Source organism: Myodes glareolus, chromosome 1 (genome assembly GCF_982192425.1).
Source record: "Myodes glareolus chromosome 1, mMyoGla1.1, whole genome shotgun sequence".
NCBI classification, from domain to species: Eukaryota; Metazoa; Chordata; class Mammalia; order Rodentia; family Cricetidae; genus Myodes; species Myodes glareolus.
The window spans coordinates 47661050-47688880 of NC_142026.1; the positions used below are offsets into that span (position 1 = coordinate 47661050).

The 27831-nt window shown below is 41.4% G+C and overlaps 2 protein-coding genes across 4 annotated transcripts in view; both read right to left on the minus strand.

The window, feature by feature from the left end:
* Positions 1 to 2210, minus strand: part of Ankrd12 (ankyrin repeat domain 12) — a 110873-nt gene extending 108663 nt beyond the window's left edge. For 2 of the 3 annotated variants that reach the window (XM_048442094.3, XM_048442092.3), the window contains exon 1: positions 1823 to 2210. The gene's annotated coding sequence lies outside the window, so the exon portion shown is untranslated. The remainder of the gene's footprint in view (positions 1 to 1822) is intronic. The other variant, XM_048442091.3, reaches the window with a different exon arrangement.
* Positions 2211 to 4098: 1888 nt separating this feature from the next.
* Ndufv2 (NADH:ubiquinone oxidoreductase core subunit V2) lies at positions 4099 to 26872 on the minus strand. The gene is made up of 8 exons (XM_048442097.2): positions 26716 to 26872; positions 15119 to 15184; positions 13626 to 13688; positions 13429 to 13545; positions 11043 to 11211; positions 8261 to 8370; positions 5555 to 5631; positions 4099 to 4248 (listed from the first exon to the last, which is right to left on the minus strand). The coding sequence occupies exons 1-8, from the start codon at positions 26764 to 26766 to the stop codon at positions 4155 to 4157; spliced, it is 747 nt and encodes a 248-aa protein (XP_048298054.1). The 5' UTR covers positions 26767 to 26872; the 3' UTR covers positions 4099 to 4154.
* Between the last annotated feature and the right edge of the window lie 959 nt (positions 26873 to 27831).

Here is a 27831-nt window from a genome sequence, read left to right on the forward strand (position 1 = left end):
TCTGTTACTTGATTAAACAAAAATAAAATATGCTGCATAGGAACAACTTTAAAGTTCAAAGAAACTCTGACTTTGTTTAAGGCAGCAGCAGCTGATCCATCTTCTTGCTACTTCTCCAGCTTTAAATCTTCTACAAAGGAATACACTTAACCCTCTGGTTTCCCTTCTCCAAAACAGAACGCCTCGTTGAACTAGTTAGGTTTGTCCTGGGTCAAGCTGTCATGTAGAGCATTAAATTTTTTGTTGTTGTTTTGTTTGTTTTCGAGACAGGGTTTCTCTGTGTAATGGTCTGGATGTCCTGGAATTCGCTCTGTAAACCAGGCTGGCCTCGAACTCACAGAGATCTACGCCTCTGCCTCCCCAGTGCTGAGATTAAAGGCATGCACCACTACTGCCCCTCTTGAGCATCAGAAATTTGATGAGTGCTTCTATCAAGCATAAAGGTTTCTTAAGTAGTCAAGCCTTTCTCACTCTACCAACTCCGAGAGAAGCTTTTCGAATTTTTATATATTTTTGCTTTTAACCCAAATGAAAGCCCTATCAAAAGGTTCACAGTAGGGAGTCAAGATAGCTCAGAGTGTAAAAGCTACCTGAAACTAAAACAAGGGCCTGAATTGGAGCTCTGGGACCCATATAGGGGAAGGAGAGAACCAACTCTAGGAAGTTGTCCTGTAACCTCTGCACTCACACCTACACACGTAAACAAATGTATTAAGATATTAAATGTTGTACTGAAATGTTCTCAAAGGGTAATATAACATCTTCATCCTTACGTCGGCAATTCTAACGCAGTGGTTTAAACTGGACACCAACAGAGCACATATTGCCAATTCTGAGTTAATCTCCAGGAAAGCCTTTGTGTAAAGACTGACGAAATTGAAAACGATCAGTAACCAACATTTTTAACGGTCGACTTATGCATATGTTTTTAATGAGTACATGAATAGTTCGTCTTTCTTCATAATCGACTCAGACCATTTTAAAACAAGAAGAAACACATGACTGAGAATGCAGGGTTCATCTCAACCACAGAATTAGTGATAATCCCAAAGCGTCATCGATTGCTGGATCTACAAGGTGTCCAGCGGAAATTACAGTCCCTACAACACACTGCTTCAAATGTTCCCTACGTGTTCAACTAGTGCAATTCTGTCCACTTCCATCCTCAACGATTCTCACTGTGATTATTAAAACAGCTGTCAGCTGGGTTTCGGTGACCTCTTTCGACAACCATTTATTCAACGCTTTGGATCCTGAAGGATGCGTCACCCCATATAACTCTTCAATATCAGATCTAAGACTCCAACGCGCTCTAAGGGTCTCCGAGCATCATCTGGCACAAACTCAGACCTGATCGCCCAGCGCCGGCAAGGGCAGGTCGCACAAGCATTTAAGAAAGAACTGGCAACACCAGTCGCAGCTCTTTCGCTTTCACGCACCTCTCCCGGGACCCACCGCGCCTCCTACGCCCCGGCCCGCACCGTGCCTCCGACCGACATCCGCGCACGCAGCGCGCCTGGCACCGGGAGCGCGCGGCGGCAGGGCGCGCCCCCCGCGATGCCGCCCGTCCCGGTGCGCCGGCGGCGCCCTCCCGGCCGCGCCATGTTCCGGTAAGCCGCGGCCAAGGAGCTCGCGCTAGCCGCCGCCCGAGCGTCGCCCAGCCGCAGCCCCACCTGCGCTGCGACCCGTCAGGATGCCGGGCGGGGCGGCCACCAACGGCCTGTCACGGTCCGGACGGCCGAGCCGCGCCGCGGGCTGGGGCCGGACCGGGCCGGGCGGCGCGTGGCGGCTGGGTGCGGCTGGCGGAGGCGCAACCCCCTACCTGACTCCGGGGAGGAGACGGGGCACAGAACTGAGGGTCTCCTCCCTGGTGCCCGGGACAGACTCGAAACCGCGCCCTCCTTCCTCCCCTCTGGTCGCCACGCCCCCCTGGCCCGCACGGACCCGAGGCTCGGCGGGCGCAGAAGGGTTCAGCCCCTGATCGAGGGCCTCCGGGTGGCCGCCGCTGCCGGTGTCTCCGCTGACGCTGCAACAGCCCCTAATGCCGCCGGGGCCAGGCTTGAAAACATCTCCGGTCTTGGTCGGTCTCTCACCACAGCCTCCTTGCTCCTGGACAGCGTTCTCTGCGATTGGCTGCGGCGCGAGCACGTGACCCCTGAGGGCACGTGACTCCTGCAGGCACGGGACGGGCGGCGTGACCGCCGTGCCCCGCCCCCGACGCGCCCGTCTCTGGCTCTCCGGAGGATCCGCGAGCACGGCGGCGGTGGCGGCTTGCGTTCGTGCGGAACGGAACCTTGCGGAGGGGGCCGGAAGTCCTGGGCCTCCCGGGCCAGCCGCGCCCGCGGAACGGTGGGAACCGCGTGCAAGGTGACGTCGGTGCCGGCGCTCGGCGAAGGGAACGCACCTAGTTTTGCTGGGTTTGAGTTGGAGCCGCGAGACCGGGACGGGTTTGCTAGCGGTGGTCGCGCCGGCGGGAGGGCATCTCGGCGGTGTGGGACGGGTGCGCGTTGACATCCGAGCCGCAGTGCGCGCGGACAGCTTCTTCCCGGCCGGTCGCACCCAGTCCCCAAAGCACCGTAATGATCATTGGTAGCAATGAACGCGGCATTACGTCCGCTTCTAGCCACACGATCGATCCTGTGACCTTTCTGGACAGAAATTTCAATAAATTTGTCCACGTGTGACCCTGTGTCTCATGGGGTGTGTGAGGAAATTTTACCATCTCACTAGCTGCTTCCTCTGAAGGCTTTTATCTATGGCGGTTAGCCTGCAACCGTTGTGCCTTAACCACCCAAATTACAATTCCACAGGAAATCATCCTCTCCCTCATCGTTAACTGTGGCCTCCTTCAGTATCCGTTAGGACCTTAATGAGAAGTTTAAGACTGTCACATGCTGAATATTCTGACATGACTTTTGGGCTTGTCAGAGTCATAAACCTGCATCAAAAAGAAATTAAGATTTTCTTTCCAAACCCGTCCCGTGCCTGCAGGAGTCACTCTCACATATTAAAAAAAAAAAAAATCAGTATAAACAGTAAGTAGGAAAGCACTTGGCTGCTATTGGAATGTAACATTTAACTTGGATATGGGTGACTAGAAACAAAAAGTTGCTTTTAGGTCAATAGGCTCTAGGGTGGACTTAGCTACATAGACCAGGCTGACCTCTAACCTGCCTCTTCCTCCTGACTGCCTGATTATTTCATTAATTAAAAAATTAAAGCTATTTCTTTCTGACTTTTCCCAAATACTGTATTATTACCTCATTTTGAATTGAATGTAAGAGTTTTATTCATACAAACATGTTGTCCATATTCACCCATTTTTAAAATGCATCATACTAACTCCATCAGTTAATTATTGTGTTTTTTCACGGTGAAGAATATAGTGAAAGACGGTGAAACCATGCCTCAAAACAACAACAACAAAATACAGTTAAAAAGCCAGGTGGTGGGTGCACACCTTTAGTCCTAGCACTCAGGGGCGGGGCCAGCCCGGTCTACAGTGGGAGATCCTCTATCTAAATAAATAAATAGATAGATAGGTTATAATCAAAGATAACATCAAATTGGCTTAACTTTTCTTCTTACTAGTAATGCTTTTAATACAGTAATGCTTTTACTGTAATCCTAAACTTGAGAGGCAGTGGTCTACAACCAAGGCTACAGAATGGGAACCTGTCTCAACACAAACATAAATAAAATGCTTTTGGAGAAAACCCTCTTACCCCTATTAACAGTGAGGTTTACAAGTTAGAAACATGGTAATGACTGTATGCTTAAATATTAAAATGTTTAACGAAAATACTGATGAGGCTTATAAAAAGAAAATGTTAGCATAAAACTTGGCCACATCTAGAGATGGGAAAGAAAAACATATTTGAAATTTGGATAACTTTTATTGCACCATAACCTAACACTGATAGAAATGACTTGGCAGTTTAAAATGGTGACACTAGAGTAACTTGATTATAATAATAAGAGTCTTTACAGGTAGACTAAGGTGATGTTTTTGTTGTTTTGACATAATACTTAACAGCTGCAAGCTGCTAGGTTACTGCCGAGCCATACAGTGGAGAGAAACAAATAGTATGAAGCATATGCAGATAGGCTCATATTTTATTTCTCCAGTGAGAGTTTTTACAGTTGAGTATAAGTTAAAGGCCTGCTTGCACACCAAAGCCAGGTCCTTTGGGTGGTTCGGTCAAAGAGGTAAGGCCTCCAGCTGGCTCACAACAGAAACGCCCACTCCTGAAAAGAAAAGCAAGTAATGATTATTAGTGATTAACATTTACACATTTTTTTCTTAAAAAAGAACTCTGACCAGGTATGGTGGTGCACACCTTTAATCCCAGCACTCTGAGGCAGAGGCAGATAGACCTCTGTGAGTTCAAGGCTAACCTGGTCTATATAGTTAAGAGTTCCATGCCAGCCAGGGCTACAAAGTAAGACCCTATCAATAATAAAAGGAACTTTTCAGCTTTATTGTAATTTTTTGGTACTATCTGTGGTCTATTGCTGATTAAATATCATTATGTGGCATATGACTGTACATAATTAGTTTGAGAAACCAATCTATATCATATTAGAAGAACCAATTAAAGAACCAATTGTGATATTCAGTACGACAAAAAGGACAGGAAGAATACAAGATTGTTATTTCAAGAAAAGTAACCATTATTTTTTGAAAGAGGTATTTAAATGATTTTGTACTAAGAGAAAAAAAACAGTAATAAAGCTTACTTTGTATTGGGGTCTGTGACATGGCTTAGTAGAAAAAAGTGATTGCTGCAAATGGTAGGCAACCCAAATTCAAAACCTGGAACTCTTGTACAGGTATAAGGAGAGAACCAACTGCACAAAGTTGTCCTCTGACCTCCACATACACACTATACATGAACATAATAATTTTAAAAAATATTTTAAATTATCCTGTATTGATTGAAAGGGAAAACTGGATCTTTAGGTGGAAATAAGAAGGAAGCTAACTTCAGATCAATCTTCTAGTAATAGGAACTTTTAAGCAGCAGACTTCTATCCGCATACGATTCTCTTTCAGTATAAATGTTCTGGTAGATCAGATTATTTTATAAGATTTTTTCCATATGTGTATGAAATGTATGTGTACCTGGAGGCTCAAGGTCAATGTTAGGTGTTTACCTCTATTACCCTCTACCTTACATATGGAGCCAACGTCTCCTGCTGAGCTCTCAGCTTGTGTTGTAGCCATGCTGGTCAGCCACCTTGCTAGGGATTCCCTGACTCTTCTTCCCAACAGGGATTATAGCCCAACCACCATTCCCACTCAGCTTTCATATATGTTCTAGGATTCTAACACCCATCCTTATGCTTACATGGAAAGAACATTATCAACACTGAGCCATCTCCCCAGCCTTATCTTACAGATTTTTAAGAAAAAATTTCTCTTGCTCAGGAGACAACTTTAGATATGTAAATTTCCAGTCAGCATTTATGAGAATAAAATTCTTAAAAATTAAGGTTATAATTACTACAGTGTAAGTCACGCCATCAGAGTTTATTATAGATAAGAATATACCTTGGCCCAGGTTTTGGAACTTTCCCAGCTCTGAGTTCATCAATAATCTCTTCAATATCCTTAGGTGTTAGGTCCTCCTATAGAAAAATTGAAGTCATTAATGAATTACTGCTATAAAAAAATCTGTAAATCCTTAAAATTAATTCATTTATTTAGTTACCAAGATAGCTACAACTGAATAACTTCAATATATAATGTAGTACACATCAAGAGCTTTAGCCAAAGAGTCAAAACTACATTTATTTCAAGTGTGGTATGGGAGGTCCTTCTGTGTGTTGCTTTTATTGGTTAATGAGTAAAGAAACTGCTTTGGTCTATAGCAAGGCAGAACTTAGCTGGGGTGTGGGAGGAACTAAACTAAATGCTGGGAAAAAGAGGGTGGAATCAGAAAAGCCATGTAGCCCCACCAGAGACAGATGCCGGAACTTTACCCAGTAAGCCACAGCCTTGTGGCAATACACAAATTAATGGAGATGGGTTAATTTAACATATGAGTTAGCTAGAAATACGCTTAAGCTATTGGCCAAACAGTACTACAAAAAATATGGTTTCTGTGTAATTATTTCGGGACTGAGCAGCTGGGAACAAATAAGCGGCCTCCTCATACACAAGTGAAACCTCTGCATTTGAGTTCTGGTCTCACCACTCTCTGCCTCTCTCAAGTTCCTTTACTGATAACTCAATCTGAACTTGTTTTGAGGATTATTTAAGTGGTTTGAATAAAAACAGCACCTCCCCCCAACCCCATCTATTTGAATGTTTAGTAACCAGAGAGTGGCATTTTTTGAAGGGATTGGGAGGTATGGCCTTGATGAAGGCAGTGTGTCATTGGGGTTGGGCTTTGTGATTTCAAAGCTCAAGCCAAGCCCAGTGTCAGCACTCATAGAGCTGCCTGTGGATCAGGATGTAGCTCTCAACTACTTCCCCAGCACAATGCCTGCTGCCAAGCTTCCTGTCATGATAATGGACTAAACCTCTGAAACCAAGCAAGGCCCCAATTAAATGCTTTCTTTTTTATAAGAGTTGCCTTGGTCATGGTATATCTTCATAGCAATGAGAACAGTGACTAAGACAATAAAAAAAATCAAGTAGATAAGTGCCAAGGAACAAGAGAATAATTGCAAATCCTGGAAGAAACATTATAGTACAATGAATAATTATCATCGATAGTTGTAACTGATAAGCAGAGGCCTGAATCAAAAGCTCCAACTACTAACTGAAAAAAAAATGCCTGTAGGCTACTATATCAAGATTCATGCTTCATACAAAGCCCTGTCTAATTTCTATTTGAGGAATACATAACAGACCAAACTAAACAAAAAAAAAAAATCAGCAAGAAAACACCAAATACATTTGTCTCCAAGTTTTCAATAACCAGAAGGGCAATGGACAAGACCCCAGTCCAGCACAAAAGGTCTTCATAACCACAAACCCAACCACACAAAGTTAAGATTCAAAGAAGGCTGTACATTTGATATAAAGATAACCTAGAAAGCACATTGTCCTGCAAAGAAAATGTCTAGTCTTGAAACTTTGGCATTGCAGAATGAACAAAGCAAAAGCTGTAAAGAGATCAGCTTTGGAGATACCTTTAACATCTCTGTGAGCAGGACAAGTAAGGCAAATCCATTCTTCAACAAAGACCTCAAGGAATATCTATGAACTAATTTCTAAAAAATAAGCTGGATGGTGGTGTCCTGTGCTTTTAATCCTGGTACTCAGGGGGCAGAAGCAGGTGGAACTCTAGAGTCAAAGCCAGCCTGATCTACAGAGAGAGATGTAAAACAGCCAGGGCTACATAGAGAAACCTTGTCTGAAAACAAACAAAAGAAATATAAACTAACAAAATACTATAATGATAAACCATTATATAATTGGGACAGCAAGTAATTTTAAAATGCTAACTAGAAAACGACACATATTTGGATATTAAGAACACTGCCAGATAACTTACAGGTCAAAGTTAAAGAGATAAACACAAAATCTGTGAGGTATAAAGTAGTATGGGGGGTGGGGGCTGTAGAGATGGCTCAGTGGTTAAGAGCAACTGTCTGCTCTACCGGAGGACCAGGGTTCAACTCCCAGCACCTACACAGCAGCTCGGAACTGTCTGTAACTCCTATTCTAGGGGAACTGTCATCCACTGCAAAACACCAATGCACATAAAATAAAATAATAATTTTTTTAAAAATGTAATAGAGGTATGTTACACAATTAAAAACATTTTAAATGTTACACATTTTAAAAACGTAAGCAACATGACATATTATTACAGATATAGACTACAGAAAAAGCTTTAAACATCTATAAGAAGGATCCATACCAAATTATGAGAGGAAGTATCTGCAGAGAAAAAGAAGGTTTGAGGTGCTTTACTTATATTTATAATTATATGTATAATTTTTTCTGCAAATAATGATATCAATAGACAATATTATCTAAGTAAATGCCCTAAAGTGTTGTTATTACATCTTGGTTTCTACTATATATAAATGATTAAATTCATCATAATTTAAAACTCAAGTTTATCAGATCCTGGAGAAAAATGCAAAATGTTTAAAGATAATTTTTTTAAAACCTTCTAGATACTTCTATAAATAGTTTTTTCTAAATGAGTACCTCAAGAACTAACACACATGGGCATGAAATAAAGTATTTTAAATAGGATACTCTAGAATATTAGCTTATGTGAAGCTGGATACTCACATAGTAGTTGTCATTTATTTGAACCATTGGTGCATTTACACAGGCCCCTAAACACTCCACTTCGATAAGAGTAAAGAGTTTGTCAGGTGTAGTCTCTCCAACCTTTATTCCTAAAAATGTAAATGATCACTGTAAGAAATAGATTATAGCTTAAAAGCAGTATGGTTTAAGAAAAATGGCATATCAACAGTATGTTACAGAGGTATATAAAAATAGATTTGTATTAAATTTCTGTAAAAAATGAAAAGAACCAAGCAAAATATAAATCAGCACTTGGAAAGCAAGACAGATCTCAAGTTCAAGGCCAGCCTGGACTATTTAGCAAGATTCCATCTCAAAATAAATAAAAACATAAAATTCACTGTGCCTAGCTTTCTTACAGTCAATAAAAGCCTGGAGAGCAGAGCTTACTCAGTTTTCATTCACATTGTGCTAAGACTGAACTACTTCCCTACCACCTAGCTGCTTGTTTGCCACAAGACCTACCTCCATGCCTGCTTTGGGGTTTTTCTTTTAAACTAATAAAATTGCCCTCAAGCTTCAAAACAAGCAAGCAAGTAAATAGGAGCTGGAGAAATTGCTAAGTAGTTAGAGCACTGGCAGCCCTTTCAGGGGACCTGGGTTCGGTTCCCAGCACCCACAAGTGGTTCACAACCTCTAACTCCAGTCTCAGGCCTTCTGGCCACTGTGGGTACTGCACAAACACATAATTAAACATAAAAATAAAGTCATTTTAAAAAGCAAATAATTGGACTGCTAATAATACAGTTATACCATTAGATTGGCAAAGAATCAGAAAACCAAGGATCAAAGATTATTAAGGAACACTCATACACTCAAGGGAAGACATTGGCAAAATATGACAAGTGTGACCTGGCAATTTTTCTTATATACAATCTTAATACACAACATGAAGAGCATTTAATGTGTACATATGAAAATACTAGGGTAACTCTATCTGTAATAGCAAAACGATGTAAACACTGTGCTTTACAAAAAGTCCAGTTATACCACACGATGTAAGCACAGATATATTACATTTATGTGCTAAAATAAGAAAGGATATAAAACCTGACATAACTAATATTATAGTGATATTTTATTTGTATTTCAATAAATACAGCTTGAGGTCAGAATGCAAAGTTAAGCTACTAGAGGTCAGGGAGTGGTGGCGCACACCTTTAATCCCAGGATTCAGGAGGTAGAGGCAGATAGATCTCTGGGAGTTCAAGGCTACCCTGGGCTACACAAGACTGGAGACAGGAGCGATATGACTGAATGGAGAGAGGAGTATAAAGGGGAAGAGACAGGAGCTCACTGGAGTGGAGCCTGAGGATTCATGGAGACAGAATCTTGCCCTTTTGGTCTGAAGACTTGGTAGAGAGAAAAGATCTCTCTAGTGGTTGATTACTTTGCTTTTCTGGTCTTCAGGTTGAACCCCAATATCTGTCTCTACATTTTTATTAGTCGAGCTATATACTACATACCAAGCAGCTATCAGAATCTAAGCCTTAGAGCTGGGTTTGGGGCCAACTTGAGCTTCCTGCTTTATATACTTAAACATCACCTAAATGTGTCTGTGGCATGCAAGGACTTGGAGAAAAAAAGCCACAACTGATGACAAAGATCAGCTACTTGAAAGACTGAGGACTACAAGCAGGAACAGCTTGGTCAACTCAGTAAGATACTATCTCAAACGAAGTGGAAAAAAAAAGTGGGGGGGGCGGCTGAGGATGCAAGTCAGTGTTGAAAGTGCTCGCCTCTAGTGTGAGTCCTGTTTCTTCAGTACAGGAAGATACTTACTTTAACTTCACAAAGTTAAAAAAGCAACAATGGCAATTTTGTATGGAAAATGACCAATTATTTTATAAGTATGCTCTATTTAGACCTATTTAAAACTTCCCTTATTATGAAGTAGTCTTACTATGCTGCTACTTACTCCGTTGCTTCTCTGGAAAAGTACATGGACATCTTAAAATTATAATTATTTTCACTTGTGTGTGTATGTGTATATTCACACATGCAAGTGCAGTTACCCCAAGAGATAGTTGTTGAGCTACCTGATATATAGATGCTGGGTAGGAACTGAACTTGGGTCCTCCGGAAAAGCAGTACATTAAGCTGAGTCATCTCTCTAGGCCATGAACAGTCTTTGTTTGTGACAAATGCTGACATATGAGAGACAACTTTCCTAGAAGCCTTATAAACACACTTAATGGTTAACATAGATTAAAAGATTAAAAGCTTAGCCTTGAAGCAGAAAATCAGAAAAACACAAACTAGAAATAAAAGCAAATGATTTTTTTTTAAGTATTAAGAAAGTGCAAACCAAATAAGATAAATTGAAGTTGAAAATTTTAGGTGGAAAATGTCAGATCTAAAAAGACAATTTGATCTGGGAGGCAGGGAATATAGACAGAAAGGAGCTACTGAGCTAGGTTCTGAATGTATAGCCCAGGCTAACCCAGAGCTCACTATATAGCGTAGACTGACCTAGAAGAGCTCAACAATCCTCCTGTCTCACCATCCTGAGTGCTAAGATTATAGGTGTGCATTACCATAGCCTGTTAGACCATCTTGGTGTTGTTTTGGGGGGGGGGGGGATGGAGAGGTGGGGGAGGTATTTCAAAACAAGATTTCTCTATGTAGCTTTAGCTGTCTTGGAATTCACTTTGTAGATCCGCTTGTCTCTGCCTCCCAAGTGCTGGGCATTAAGGTTTTATGTAACCACACCCTGGGCTAATCTTGGTACTGTTAACAAAAGAAATGAAGTATTCCATACCAAGCTTTCTTTGAAGGGTCTCCAATATGCTGTCAGAATCTCGAAGCATACAAGGTGTAGTAGTGCAGACCTGAATGTGGTACTTTCCAACTGGCTTTCGATTATACATTGTATAAAAAGTTGCTACTTCATATACTCTCATTGGAGGTACTTGTAAAACTTCTGCCACCTAAAATATTAAGACATTAAAGAAGACGGTTACAATGTTTACTACCTGAAGTATAATGCACCCAACTCTGAATAGAACTACAGTATGTCCTAAGTGCTCTGACACTGTCACTTGTTCTGTCTTCTTCTGGAGGCTTACTATCAACAAGACTTAGGAGAGACTTCTCATTATTAAAAACATTTTTTGAAAAAAATGGGCAAGCAAGATGGCTCAGCAAATAAAAGACCTTGCTTACTTACCACAGAAACCTGATGACCTGAGTTTGATCCCTGGAATTCTCATAAAGACTGAGTCAGGACTGAACTTGCAGAACTAGCTCTACAGAATTGTCCTCTGACCTCCACACATGCTGTGGCATGCATGTGTCATGCTAAATTTAATTTATACATATATCTAATACATTATATTATATATATTCTTTTGATTTCTCAAGACAGGGTTTCTCTGTGTAGCCCTAGCTGTCTTGAAACTTGCTCTGTAGACCAGGCTGACCTCAAAACTCCAGAGATCCACCTGCCTCTGCCTCCTGAGTGTTGTGATTGAAGGCATGAGCCACAACAGCCTGCTTAAAATATTTTTAAAGAGTTTAAAAACAGGTATAATTTCAAATAAAACACTTTTCACAAGCACTACATATCATACTATTTTTGCTTTTTCCTTCTTTCTTAGTGCTTGAGATTAAACCCAGGGTTTTGGAGTTGATAAGCAAATGCTCTTTCATTCAGCTACATCTCCATTTTACAACAAGGTTTCTGAAAAAATTAACCAATTGTGTTTACTAAGGATAATATTTAGTTAAATAAAGCTTTGCAACATTATTCCAGTATTAGGGAAGTATACGAAGCAAACAAAAAATCAACACAACCTAAAATTTGCATTGGTGGTTATTAGATAAAGTCTATTCCTAGTCTCTGAATAAGGATGATAGCCTTTGTCTTTTGTTCCTTTTTGTGATTCTACCTTAACACTTAAACCAAATAAAGTTTAGAAAATAAAGATGAGACTGAGTGAGCTACAAATGACAGAGAGTCAAGTAGAAAATACAATTAGTTGAATTTATACGGCACTTTGTAAATGAAATGCTGTATTGTCACATGAATGTAATTACTGTATTAACAGGCTATAAGTAAACTAAAATCTAGATTATTGCTGAAACTGTTTCAAAACAATTAATCTTCGCATCTCTAATCTTAGTGCTTGGGAGCTGAGGCATGAAAACTGGCAAAAGACTATTGTGGGTTTCCCAGACAGTGGTGGCTCACGTCTTTAATCCCAGCACTCGGGAGGTAGAGGCAGGTGGGTCTCTGTGAATTTGAGGCCAGCCTGGTCTACAAGAGCTAGTTTCAGGACAGTTAGGACTGCTCTACAGAGAAACCCTGTCTCAAGAAAAAAAAAAAAAAAAAAAAAAAGACTAGTATGGGCTAAACTGGGCGATGGTGGTAATGCACACCTTTAATCCCAGCACTCAGGAGGCAAAGGCAGGTGGATCAGGTGGATATTTGAATTTGAGACCAGCCTGGTCTACAGAGTGAGTTCCAGGACAGGCTCCAAAGCTACAGAGAAACCCTGTCTCAAAAAAACAAAAACAAAACAACAACAACAACAGAAAACTAGCCTGGGCTAGTGTCTCAGAAAAGAAGATGAATCTTACAGTTTATTCATAGGATGAAGTGGGTTGAATGGCAGTTCTGAAAGTGAGAAATGTCACACATACCATATATTACATACAGACTTTTGTTAAAGACTAGAACAAAGATGTCAAAATATTAAGAGATTACATTTAGTAAGGGATATTCACCCCCACACCCTGTAATTTTGGTGTTAAAACACTGCATTAATTTTCAAAATGCCTTCATACTATATTATACACATTTGAGAATTTTTTTCATTAAGATCGTTTCCCTTAAAAGGTTGGGGGAGGGAGCACAAAAGGACACAGGATGACGGTAGGGTAGACAGAAACCTCTTTCACACTGATGCCTATTTTCCTGCAAGAATAAAAACTTTATTAACGGAACTGACAAAAAAAAAAAAAACAAACACTAAGGAGGTTATATCTGTCTGTCTGTCTATCCATCCATCCTGTGTGTGAGAGGGAGAGAGACTAAAGGACCCCAAACTCCTAAACTCTGATATTGATTACCATGATGATTTCTATATAAAGAAGTTATTACACACAACCTTTCCTGTTTCCTAAGGCAAAACTGAATTCAGTACCTTGTTCATAGCAGATATGGGCAACCATCCATTCTGCCTTTGGGCTAGATCCAGGACTGGAAGCAGAGCTGCTGCTTTATGCCCTTCTGGGTAGTTCTTCACTATTGCCTCTATCCTCTGTAAAAGGAAAATGCCTTTCACACAGATGAAAACAGTGAGTACTTGATAAATCACTTATATTGTTTACTTAATCATACCTTATAGTTTTCTGGTGTGAAATCAAATGGAGTATCTGGGTTATTCTCAGGAGTATCTCTATGCTAAACACACACACAAATAAAAACAAGATTAATAAAGATTAATAAATCCCAAAAAATAGCTATCCAACTTCACTAGGAATGGGCTAGTAAATACAAATTGGCAGTCCTATGTAATTAAGACACAAAATTGTACATATAGGCTGGAGAGATGGCTTCGAGGTTAGAAACGCTTGCTGTTAATGCAGAGGGTTGAAGTTCAGTTCCTAGCAGCCACACTTGGCAACTTATAACTCCTAACTCCAGTTCCAGGGTATCCAGTGGTCCCTTCTGGTCTCTAAGGGTACCTGCACCACAAAGAAACCCTTTCTCAAAAAACTAAAAATAAAAAAAAAACCCACAGAAATCTCTGTGAGTTCAAGGCCAGCCTGCTCTATATACTAAGTTCTGGGACAGCCAGCAACACATAGTGAGACACATCTCAAAAAATTTTAAACAATATACTAAGCTTAATATAAACAGAATACCTCGATGTTCTCAGAGTTTTGTTATTGGTGTTAATCAAAAGAGGGAAGAAAATAAAAGCTTTGGACAATAATTTCAAATATGGCCAATTTAATGTTTTTACAAAGTCTAAATCATTGTACATGTTTACTACATTGATGTCAAACCCTAGACTAATTCCTAAAAATTACTCATATCAAGATAAACAGACACAGCATCTAAAGCTTTCTGATTTGTACACCAAAACTGAGGTGCTTACAGAGACCACCTAGAGTTAAAAATGTGAAGCCAAAAACATAGAGGCCGACTGCTCAGTAAAGTAATCTATTTATTATGTAGGAATGTCCTGGCTATATTACTATTTCAAACTAATACCCTTTAGGGATTTCTCAAGTTACAACCTTGTTCCCTTCAGCCAGCCAACATGACTGACTTTTAAGACCATGGAGTCTAACTACCAAGTTAGATGGTCATAGTAACTTTACTAAACAATAACCCAAATTCTTATTCCTAGATTCTCTTAGGTTCTCAGGTGTTAGTTTCTATTTGAGAGGGTCAGCTGAAACCAAACATCATTTTACAAGCTATATTTAAATCCCTACAATGGCCAATATAAGCCAAAAACACAAGTATTAAGTAAGGTTTTGGTGTTTTGGGTGGGAGAAAAAGCTCAGAGGTTAAGAGCACTTATTGCTCCTGCAAAGGACTCAGGCTTGGTTTCCAGCACCCACATGGCTGCTCAAGCTGCCTAAACACCAGTTCCTAAGGATCTAACAGTATCTTCTGACCGTCTCCAGCTTCTGCATGGACACAGTGCACATGCATGCTCTTAGTCACACACAAAATTAAAACAGAGATTTAAAGCTTTTGCATTCAACCCTGCACACTCTAGGCCACAAGAGTGGTAACATACCCCACAATTTCAGATATTACAGTAGACTTACTCAAATTTCCAAGTCTTTCCATTATGAGGAATTTTGATTACTTACCACAAATAAGGCTCCTCCGGCCCCATTTTGCACAGCTGTCTTGTGGAAATTCCTTGTATGTCTTCCCTGAAGTTAAAAAATTTTAAGAAAACTTACTCGCAAATTTTAAGAAAATTTTTATGAACTACTTGAAGAGTCATAACTTAAAGCAAGAGAATCAGGTTATCTCAGGAACCATCTTGGGAGGTTTATACCCATGCCCGTCTCCTTCAAAAGGCTCAAGAAATGGCTAGGCACATTATTAGTTCACTTGTGGGGTCAGTGCAAGAACTGACCGAAACTCAAACCAGAGCTGAACACAGCTGTCCTATTCACACTATGCTCCCCTAGGCTGGCATGCAATACTGAGAATTAACTGGCTGTCTTTCTTTCCCTTTGGCTGAATCAACAAGATGGTAAAGTTTTGTTTGTTCTGAGACAGGGTCTCACTGCGTAGTCCTGTTGCCTTGGAACTTGCTCTGTAGACCAAGCTGACCTTACAGAGATGCACCTGCCTCTGCCTCCCAAGTGGGAATTAAAAGTGTACACTATCAAACTTGGTCCTAATAGTAAATATGGTAAATACACAAAAAAATCCTCTAAAGATTTTCTTTTAAATAGGGTCTCCCTATGTAGCCTAGGCTGGTCTTTAATTTTTTTTTTCTCTTTGTCTCAGCCTCCCCAGAACTAGATTGATTATAGGCTGTGTTACCAGTCTGGCAGCCTTTTCAGTTCTTACTAAACTACTTCTGCAACTCCAGTCCCACACCTCACTGCCTCTAATGCTTGTAGACTTATAAGGTGCAACTGCTCGGGAACGATTCTGTCCTCTTGTTCCTCTCCTGTACTGCTGACCTCCCATGCTAAACAATTAAACTATTATTCTAAATCCTACCATTTCTGAATTCTGTGACCCACAAATGGACAGTCAGAGCTACACAGAGAAGGAAAAAAAAACACCCCCATAAAGAAAACTGAGACTAAACTAGAAAATGACCATTGCTGTCACTTTAGCTGAGGACATGGGGAAATATAAAAACAATTGAATAATAACTGAAAAAAATGAATAACAATTACCTAAGTAAATGCTAAGAAAACAATCACTGCATAATAGTGTAATAATTCATTTTGAAGTAGGGAAGTATCTGATCACTCTTTTCACATCCTGAGCTTGACACTCATCCCACTGACATCAGGTTAACTACTACTTGAAAGTCACTGTCTTTGGGGCTTGGTTCTGACTCCTCTGTTCCTTCCTTTATGTATCTTTTCCTTCTGGCATCATCTACTGACTATGCTGATATTACTAAGTCTTACACACTTCTAATGATAAAAGGATAACACCAAGAAGAGATCATAAATGCATTAAGTAAATAAGGAAAATTAATTTTAAAAACTTACTAGCAATTAAAAGCATGCCATTTAAAATATCACCAGCTTAAATTAGGAAAAGGTTTGGCTTGGGCTTTTTTTTTTTTAAACATAACATTCCATTTTGTTGAGAGCATGGGAGAAATGGGCTTACTAATGCATTAGGCAAACACTCATACTTCCCTTTTAGGGAAGCAAACTAGTATGATTTATGAAAAACCTCAAAGAATTTACATTTTTAACATAGTAATACTTTTGGGAATTCACTTTTAAAGAACATTACAGTAGCAGGGGTGATAGAGCCCCGCCTATAACCCTAAGCACTAGGAAGGTTGATAGGAGGATGCTATGAATCTAGGCCTATATACAAAGACCTGATCTCAAAGGGGTAAGGGGTTGTGTGGGCGCATGTGTGTGCAGGTAAGCATGAAGATCAGAAAAGGATCTAGCATTACTCTGTGTGTGTGTGTTTGTGTGTGTATGTGTGTGTGCAGGAGCCCATAAAGAACAGAAGATCTGGCATGTCAGGGAGCTGAGAACTACACAATGTGTACTGGGATCCAAACACTGGTCCTCAGAGCACTAAGAGCTCTTAACTGTTGAGCCATCTCTCAATCTCTCACCTTATTATTTAAATTTCATGCGTATAAGTGTTTTGCCTGCATCTATGTCTGTGTACTATGTACATGACTGGTACCTATGGAAGATCCCCTAGAATTGGAGTTACAGATGGTTGCAAGCCATCATGTGGGTGCTGGGAATGTAATTCCCATCCTCTGCAAGAGCAGCCAGTGCTCTTAACCACTGAACTACCTCTCCAGCCCCTCATTTAATATTTGTAAAACTTAGGGGGTTTTGTTTGCTTGTTTTGAGACAGGATCTCTCTAGAAAGCCCTGGCTGTCTTGGAACTCACTATGCAGACCAGATTGATACTGAACTCACAGAGACTCTGAGTGCTGGAATTAAAAGCAAGAGCGTTTTCTCTCTCTCTCTCTCTCTCTCTCTCTCTCTCTATCTATCTATCTATCTAATGGGTGTCTTTTTATTGGGTTCTTTTAAGATAGTGGTATTACTCTGAAAGAACTTCCTAATATGTTATGTGTTAAAGCATTGTTATCTATTTAGCAGACACACAATAAAACAGTAACTGAAAGATTTAAGGTAAATTTTTAAAGCATGACAGATAATTGTCTTTTGTTTATAACTGTAACAAAGAGCCATTGTCAAAACAAATTAGTGTTCCTTGCATTTGCAAGTAACAGGTTTTTACATTGTAATTAGGCTGTGGATTATTCTGATAAAATTATGTTTTATATAGCTGAAAACCATCTACTTCCTCTCTGCTGAAGTTAATATATAAATTTCTCTTTTACTTAAAGGAAGTGGAAAGGGGGTGGGAGTAGCACTGGTGTTACCATGAGGAACTTTTGTTCCTGAGTTATTCATGCTAATTATGTATTACCACTTATGAGCATAGCCGACACACTAAGTCTTTCATTCAAGGCACACAGAAAGGAGAGCACAACAATCCACAGACCCAGAGAGAACTAGGTAATAAGGGGGGCTCATGGAGGACACCCAGATCTCCCTGGGAAGGTGAAATGGAAGAGATTTTGTGAGTGGTCTGAAGGCGGGTGGGGTTAGGAAGTGGGGGGGAGCACTGAGGGATAAAGTGTTGAGGGAGACTGCTGGTAGAGGGGTTTTCAGGGTGGGTGGAAGCCTGGCGCAAGGGAATCTCCCAGGAGTCTTCGGGGAGGATCCCAGCTTAGCCTCCTAGCAATAGTGGATACGTAGCACAAACTTCCCATCTCTCATGATCGGATTGGTGATCTGGCCCAATTATCATCAGAGAGGCATCATCCAGCAACTGATGGAGGCAGATGTAGAGATTCACAGCCAAATATTAGATGAAGTTTGAAAATCCTACTGAGAAAGAAAAAGGAGTGTAGGAGCCAGAGGGGTCAAGGACACCACGGGAAAACACACAACCAAGGTGGGCTCATAGGGACTCCCAGAGACTGAACAGACAATCAGGGATCTTGCATGGGACTGACCTTGGCACTCTGCATATGTTACAGTTGAGGAGCTTAGTCCTCTTATTGGACTCCTAATAATGGGAACAGGGACTGTCTCCAATTCTTTTACTGGCTTTTGGGACCATACTCCTCATCCTGGGTTGCCTTGCCCAGCCTTAATAAAGGGGGAGGGGCTTAGTCTTACTGCAATTTGATATGCTATATTTTATTGATACTCATGGGAGACCTGTCCTTTCCTGAATGGAGACAGAAGAGGAAGGGATGGGAAGGCATAGAGGAGGGACTGGAAGGGTAGGACTGGGGGAGGCTGTGGCCAGGATGAATTAATAGATTAATTAATTAATTAATAGATGAATTAAGGAAAAATGAAGAAAAAGAAGAAGAGAGAGCAGAACAAACCAAGCCATCACTTTTACACAAGCCCCTCCATTCTGGTACACTAATCCCAGCTCTCTAATTGTTCTGTTGGAGTCAGTTTAATATAACCCTTCCACTAGGATGCTTCTTTCACACACAGACCATCTTACCAAATATACCAAACATTTTGGCATTGAAGCACAGTGTTGGATTTTGTCATCAAGAGTTCACTCAAGAGCCAGCTGATTGGAGTCTGGAGCAATAGCTAAGTGGCTGAGAGCACTGGCTGCTTCTCCCAGAGAACCAGCACCCACATGGCAGCTCACACCTGCCTGCAACTCCAGTTCCAAGGCTTCTGACACCCTCATACAGACATACATGCAGGTAAAACACCAATGAACATAAAAACTATTTTTTAAAAATCTGATCAAATTACAGGGGTATACAGCACAAAAATTTCACATTTTAAGTGAGTTAATTATTCCGTGTTAGGACAAACTCATAGCTGCCCAAAGCTGGCTAGGTAAGATAGATATACCTCTCTCTGTCCAACTCTGAGCATCTCCAGAAGTTAATGGCTTGTTAGCGCAGTGCTTCATCACTCAGTGGTTCCTTATATTTGTAATGACTATTTCTTCAGGCTCTTTGCAAAGATTCTTTGCAATACCATTTCAAAACCTGTAGTTTCTTTACCCTACATACAACTGTGAGGGCCGACGAATGCTAAACATATTAACACCTGATAACTTGTTATTGACACCCTCCTTGCTGACCGTGTAACTGCCCTGGCAGGAGAGATGACTTCTTAGAGACACATATGCTGGTCCCCCCCCCCCCTTTGCTATCTGTCTAATAAAACAATGGACCCTCAAAAGAATTAGTTTCCCCAGGAATCTCATGCTGAGAAGGGGGAAGACTGAAGTCTTGGTGCAACCCAGAGGACAAACCTGTCTTCCAGAGAGAAATTTCACATAATTCTAACAACTTGTCACAGGACCTTGCAGGACAGACCTGGAGGCTGGACAAGAGATCTGTCAGTGATGGGCACATCACATTTGGATAAAGACTGCTCAGTTATACATCCCTCGTGTCCTAATTTAACCCATACCTCAGATCAATACCCCGAAAGTGACTTAAGGGAAAAGGTGTCACTGGACTCTTATTTGTTCCTCTTCTCAACGTGATCACACTTGAACACATCTTTCTCTGCTTTTTACTATTTAATTGGCATACTGAAGAAAGGGCTTCCCCTAGCTTGTTGCGGTTTCCAGAGCCCAAGTTTTGATTCTAAATACTCCGGTAATACTAGCTCAAGCAAGAAAACAAAACATCCACAGAAGACATTCACATTTAAAAGTGGAGAGGGCAAACCGGGCGGTGGTGGCGCACACCTTTAATCCCAGCAGAGGCAGGCCGATCTCTGTGAGTTTGAGGTCAGCCTGGTCTACAAGAGCTAGTTGCAGGACAGGCTCCAAAAAAACTACAGAGAATCCCTGTCTTGGAAAAAAAAAAAAAAAGAAAGAAAGAAACACCTAAATTTTTTGCATTCATCATTATAACTACATAATTCTGGTGTTTAATCCCAGTTGCTTCTCTACCAGAAATAATTTGTATAGTGCTTCTACAAATATGCACCCATATGTGCTGCCTCAATTAAACAAGGATATAAGAAAACAGTCATGATAATTCAGCATTAGTCTTTTATCTTGTTGTTTGGAGACTGAGTCTTACTATAGCCGAGGCTGGCCTAAACTTTGTAGGCTCCTACCTCAGTCTCCCAAGTGCCAGGATTATAGGCAAAGACCAACATATGCATTAACATTAGTCTTTACAGAACATCTGAAAGCCAGGATCCAAGAAAATATCTCAGGGTACTTTCCCTCTCACTTACTAATCACTAAGTCTGTATTCTACCTGAATTATTTTAATTGTTATTTCTGTTACTACATTTCCTGGCCCTGATTCTATTCCAATTCTCTCCCCACCCCAGATGTTTAACAAGTGGTGCTGGCATAACTGGATATCAACATGTAGAAGAATGAAAATAGACACATATCTATCGCCATGCACAAAACTCAAGTCCAAATGGATCAAAGACCTCAACATAAAGCCAGCCACTGAACTTTATAGAAGAGGAAGTGGGACGTACACTTAAACCCATTGGCACAGGGAACCACTTCCTAAATATAACCCCAGCAGCACAGACACTGAGAGAAATAATTAATAAATGGGACCTCCTGAAACTGAAAAGTTTTCTGTAAAGCAAAGAACACGGTCAACAAGACAAAACAACAGCCTACAGAATGGGAAAAGATCTTCACTAACCCCACATCAGACAGAGGTCTGATCTCCAAAATATACAAAGAACTCAAGAAATTGGACACCAAAAGATCACATAATCCAATAAAAAAAAATGGAGTACAGACCTAAACAGAGAACTCTCAACAGAGGAATCTAAAATGGCTGAAAGACACTTAAGGAAATGGTCAACATCCTTAGTCATCAGAGAAATGCAAATCAAAACAACTCTGAGGTTCCATCTTACATCTGTAAGAATGGCCAAGACCAAAAACACTGATGACAATTTATGTTGGAGAGGTTGTGGGGAACAGGGAACACTTCTGCATTTCTGGTGAAAATGCAAGCTGGTACAACTCCTTTGGATGTCAGTGTGGTGATTTCTCAGAAAATTAGGAAACAATCCTCCTCAAGACCCAGTAATACCATGTTTAGGTATATATCCAATGGATGCTCAATCGTGCCACAAGGACATGTAATCAACTATGTTCATAGCAGCTTTGTTTGTCATAGTCAGAACCTGGAAACAACCTAAATGCCCCTCAACTGAAGAATGGATAAGGAAAATGTGGTACATTTACACAATGGAGTACTACACAGCAGAAAAAAATAATGACATCTTGAATTTTGTAGGAAAATGGATGGAGCTAGAAAACATTATTTTGAGTGAGGTAACCCAGATACTGAAAGACAATTATCACATGTACTCACTCATAGGTGGTTTTTAAACATAAAGAAAGCAGGCCAGCCTACAAACCACAATCCCAGAGAACTTAGACAACAATGTAGACAATAAGAGAGACTTACATAGATCTAATCTACATGGGAAGTAGAAAGTAGAAAAAGACAAGATCTCCTGAGTAAATTAGGAGCATGGGGACCTTGGGGGAGGATTGAAGAGGGGAGAGCAGAGGCAGGGAGAAGAGCAGAGAAAAATACAGAGTTCAATAAATATCAATAAAAAAATACAAAAAAAAAAGATATTAAGAAACAACCAACCAAAACTAGGCAGACACCAATGCTTTGGTCTTTTCATTTCACCCAGAAGACAACCCTAGCCCACCCTGTGCTAGGCAGCTAGAACTATAAGGAGACGGGAACAGTCTTAAGTGACTTGACCAACCAATATCCTGAGGAATTGGATAACTTCAGGCACAGACAAGTGGGAAATCCCAGGAAAGGAAGCGCCAAAATGGAGAAGCACCGTGTTCTGTATAGAAACTACTCAGCTTTCTGGCAGACCCCTGTGTCTCTAAGACAGACTCTAAGCAGCTCTGCTAAAGAATAAAACCAGTATTTGGTCTAAAGAAGTAAATTAGAATGAAGTACCTGTGTAACTTATACATTTACAATGTCCAGGATATAATTCAAAATTATTCACTGAGGGGAAGGTGTAAGGATGACAGCAAAAACCCACTCTTGGGGAAAACATCTCAAAACTGAAAGCCTTAACTTGGGACTGTACTTAGTTGTAAGGTGTCAATCAGCATTACAGGGAACTAGGGGCCATCACCCAAGTGAGAATGAGAAGCCTATTCTGAGTCTCAGCTCGTACTGACTCTTGTGCTTATGGTCATTTGCATGGCGGGGCTCCAACAGTATGGTCAAAGACGAGAACTGGCAGATAGTGAACACAGGGGGAACTCTAACAAACAGGTGCTTTCTTTGGAAAATGTAACGGGATAAGGAGACTAGAGAGATGGAACACTTGGTTCTCTTCCGGAGACTTTGACTGCAGTACCCACATCAGACAACCGACTGCCTGTAGTTCAGGCTCAAGAGCCCAGATCCACTTAACGCGCTTGCCCTCGCTTGCACCTGTCTAGCCACAGACACATGATTTAAAATAAAGAAAATGGATGTGCTAAAAGTTTCTCTCAAGAAAAGAATTTTCTTAATTAGACCTTACTCCTACTTTGATTTTTGGTAAGTTCATTCTGATTTCCCACTATTTGTGAAGAGTAAAGGGGCCTGGTCATACAAGGTATATAACATCCACCAAGGCAAGGCTATCTAGCATTCAGTGGAGCCAGCAAGGTTACTCAGCTAGTAAAGGCTCTACATCCAATATGGCACATGTCCACACACACACAGACATGCACACAAATAAGGAAACAATGACAGTATAGAAATGCATACTAATAAGCCGATTTAAATGTATTAAGTACCTGGGAGGCTGAGCTAGAAATGCTGTATGCTAGCGGCCAGCCCGGGCTAACTAATGAATTCCGTAGCAGCTCGAAGTATAGTGTGAGAGCCTGCCTCAAAACCTAAACAAGGGCCAGAGAGGCTGGTGAGTAGAGGCACTTAGTGCTCCTAAAGAGGACCTGAATATCTTATGTCAGGTGGCTGACAACCACCTATGGCTTCAGCTCCAAGGACATCAGTGCATGTACAAACTCAAACTCACACACACACAATTAAAAGTTTTTTGTTTGTTTGTTTGCTTGTTTTTTTTTTTTCAAGACAAGGTTTCTCTGTATAACAGCATTAGCTGTACTGGAACTCAGTCTGTAGATCAGGCTGTCCTTGAACTCACAGAAATTCACCTGCCTCTGCCTCCCAATGCTGGGATTAAAAGCATGCACTACCACTGGCTGGCAATGAAAAGATTTTTATCTTCAAAAAAAGGCAAACAGAAAACAGGCATGGTAGCACAGACCTGTATCCCAGCACTCGGGAGGTGAAGGCAAGAGAATGAAGAGTTCAAAGCCATCACTGGCTGTATAGAAAGCTTGAGGGTTACCTGGGTTACATAAGACCCTGTCCTCAACCCCATCATTCACTCATATATATATATATATATATATATATATATATATATATATATATTAATTAAAGTTTGGACTGGAGAGATGGCTTGGTGGGTAAAATTATTTCCTGTGCAAAAATTAAACCTGAGTTAAGTTCCCCAGAACTCACATAAAAATGGACACGAGTACACATGCTTGTAAACCTAGCATTGCTGGGCAAGAGACACAGAACGTCAAGAGCTCTACAGTCAGACAACATTGCCAAGAGCCTCAGGTTCAATGAGAGGCCCGGTCTCAGGGCAATAAAACAAAGATAAACAACATTAGACAACTGACATCTTCCTCTGGAATGTGTGGGCATGGGCTCTCCTATTCCTACATAAAATGTGCCCCTCACACACTCACACTCACTCCCTCTCTCACACACACAGTTTATGTGTATATACCTGGTCTGAAGATACAGATATGAAAATGATAATATAGGTAATCATATTTCTTGACATTATTTGCTGTACCCAATATCCCACTATTTTTATATTGACTACATAATAAATTGAACTCATTGAAATTGTATTATGTACTATTTCTTTAATTACAAAAATATATTACTTTAAATTTATTATGGTTTTCCCCCCCTTTTTTTCCTATTTAACTTCTTTTCAGGTCATGTGTTGTGCTAGGCCACTTTTAATCTCAGCACCTGGGAGGCAGACCGGGGTGGATCTTGAGAGTTTGAGGCTGGCCAGCCAGGGCTGGAGAAACTTAAACCTGTTAGTTACCCTTTTGCCTTACGATAAAATAAACAAAAGCTATCTATGGAACTTTTCTTGCCCTTCTTGGTAGACAGTCTCATCCTCATCATCTTTCATCCGGGTTTGCAAGAGTCTCTCTTACCTATGCAAAGTTCCAGCTTCTGACTCCAATCAGACCTATTCTACAATCATTCCTATACAGTCATCTCCACAGAGCAGAGCCTTGCCCTCTACTGCAAAACCTTTAACTGACCCCTTTATACTATACTATACTATACTACCATGTTTACCTTTCGTTAGTTTTAGGGGCTTTGGATTTGAGTTGGGCATTTTTTATAGACAAGAATTTATATAGCCCAGGCTAACCTTGAACTTACTATGTAACTAAAGATAACCTAGATTCTGATCCTCCTGCTTCTGAGCGCTGAAATTTCAGTAGTGACCAACCACACTCCTATGTACCTCATTTATGTACCTCATTGATGTTCTTACATGAAATAACCCAAGAACAGGAATTCTGTTTCTAATTTGTACTGCTGAAAACACTGCACCACCCTCAAAAATAAGCTGTAAAATGCAGCTATTTAACACACAGGAAAAGAGCCACCAAATATCACCTATCATTACTGTACATCAGCATGGCGTGAGCTCACATCTGTAATCTCAGCACTCAGGAGGTGAGGCAGGAGGACCACCAAAAGTTCAAAGCTCGCATGGCACAATTAGCAGGCACCAGGCCAGCCAAGGCAGCACAGTGAGACCTAAAAAGGTCTCACCTTAAAAGGCGGGAGCATACTATAATCCATCCCAGTGGCAGTGACACATGCCTTTAATCATAGAGGCAGAGGCAAGCAGCTCTCTGAGTTCCAGGCCAGTCTGGTCTTCAGAGCGAGTTCCAGAACAGCCAGGACTACACAGAGAAACCCTGTCTCAAAAACAACAACGCTATAATCCAATCCACAGTTACCTGAACCTAGCACTACACTTACACCCACAGTGAGACTTCAAATGATTACTGACAGACTCAATGGAATATCCCCAGTTCAGAGCTTCAGAAGCAAAGATTAACTGCTCTAGGTCACATAACTACAAAAGGTCACGGGTGATGCTACCCTCCACAACGCACGTCTAATTCTAAAGCTCAGAATGGATTCTATACAAATATATACTAATCTTTTGTTGTGGGAAATTTTTATTTTACTGCTTGAAAAATAAAACTCAACCAAATAAAGCTTCTTTCTTTCCTGATTGTCCTGTAGTTAATTACAGGAGTCATTCACGTTTATTTACTGTGTGTCCAAGTCCCGCCTGTGAAGGTCAAAAGTACTACTTGTCGGAGTGGTTCTCTCCTCCGGGTAAACGGGCTCGAGGCACTGAACTCGAGTTCTCGAGCCTGGAGGCAAGCTCCTTTCACGCTGAGCTATCTCACAGGCTCCGGAATCTGCAATTTTCGGTTTACTTCAGTGTTTCAATATTGGCAATTCAATTCCTTTGTCTATATAAGATGTACCTGAAATTCAAATGACCGTAAAACTGCAACTCTTTAGTCAGTGCCGTTGGAACTATTCTTCCACGGTTAATTAGTACGATTTTCTACCGAGCACGCCCTATAATGAATGAAAAACTGCAGTAAATGGAACACTGGTCACCTTTACCTAGGCCTGAAGGAACTCAGCAAGCCTTCACCAAGCACATCAGCATTTTCTCCAGCATGCTTTTAATTCTGATGCAGAGTAAGCACTAAGCCTGACAGACAAGCAGCCCCTTTCTTCGCTGCTGGGATCCACGCACGGCCAGGTTCTAATGACAACCACCTTCCTGACTCTGACTAAGTTAGGGGTCAATTCCCCTGCCCCGTAGGTACCGCCCAAAACCCGCCGCAGTCACAGCGGCCGAGCATCCCAGCCGCTCCGAGGACGAAGGCCGCGGCGACCCTGCCGCCGCCAGCTGGCCATCCAGCGCCCTGGGGTCTCCCGGGACCAAAGCTAAGGGTGGCACGAAGAGTGGGCGACGGTGGCGACAGTGCCCGGGTTCACCCAGAGCCTCTTACCCACTGAGCGGTGAGGCCAGCCGCCCTGGCCCGCAGCGCCAAGGAGAACATGGCGGGCCACAAAGTTCTCCAATCCTGGCCGCTCTAGGTTGATTCCCAACGAACGGGACTGGCGGCCCGGCGCGCGCGCTCCCGGGCCAAGGACGCACGGCGCGCGCGCTCCCGAACCCGGGCCTAGCGACCCGGGTGTCCGGAACAGTGCCCGACTCCGGAAGTAAGGGCGCGAGGAGACTGCTGGGAACGGTGGGCAGACCCGGAAGTCCAACCACTAAAAGGCCCATCCCTACTGGAAAAGTGGGGCCGCTGAGCGTAGAGGAGGACGTAGACCAATGTAAATCCAAGCTAGGGCCTGAGAAAGCTGAGAAAAGTTCCAGACGCGGAGCCAGAAGCAGCTTCCTAACAACTCCATTCTCTCTGGCAAGTTTCGGAGTGCCCCTTGCACACGGCTGCCCCTTCCTCTGTGGTCGGGCGCGGCGGGTGCCTGGCCCTTTAAGGCTGGAACCCGATCAAAGAACCGCTGCAGGCGCGCAGAAAGCCAGGTCGAGACGGGGAAAACCTCTGAACGGGTCTGAGTATTCTTGAAACTGTGCTTAGGTGCTGAAGAAAGAAAAGGAAACGGGTATAGACAGTCACGAAAAAAAATAGTTTGAAAATAATACAGTGAAGTCTTAACATCTGAGTAAATTGGGAGCATGGGGACTTTGAGGGAGGGGAGAGGCCGGGAGGGTAGCAGAGAAAAACGTAGAGCTCAATAAAAATAAATAAATAAATAAATAAATAAATAAATAAATAAATAAAAGTAAAGTGAAGTCTTTAAGGAGAGAGTAAAGTAATACAAAAAGAACAAGCACATAAGATTGGGAGATACCATAACACAGGTAGAACCTATGTAGTGCTGGATTAAATGGTTTAAAATAGGAACAGAAAATGAAAGGATTAAATTACTTAACTGAGATTGGCTTAATACTGATTATGATTACTATCATTCTGGTATTTCATATTTAACTCCTTGTTTTAAGTTTTTCTCGAGACAGGGTTTCTCAATGTAGTCCTGGCTGTCCTGGAACTAACAAAGATCCACCTGCCTCTGCCTCCCTAGTGCTGTTATTAATGTCG

What these genes read in the sequence shown, in the direction of transcription:
- Ndufv2 (XM_048442097.2), bottom strand. Translation starts at nt 26,766, where the DNA reads ATGTTCTCCTTGGCGCTGCGGGCCAGGGCGGCTGGCCTCACCGCTCAG. An exon ending in CCGGAGGAGCCTTATTTGTG is followed by an intron (nt 13,689 to 15,118) that starts GTAAGTAATCAA and finishes GTGTGTGTTTAG; the next exon opens with CATAGAGATACTCCTGAGAA. An exon ending in CCATATCTGCTATGAACAAG is followed by an intron (nt 11,212 to 13,428) that starts GTACTGAATTCA and finishes TTAATATTTTAG; the next exon opens with GTGGCAGAAGTTTTACAAGT.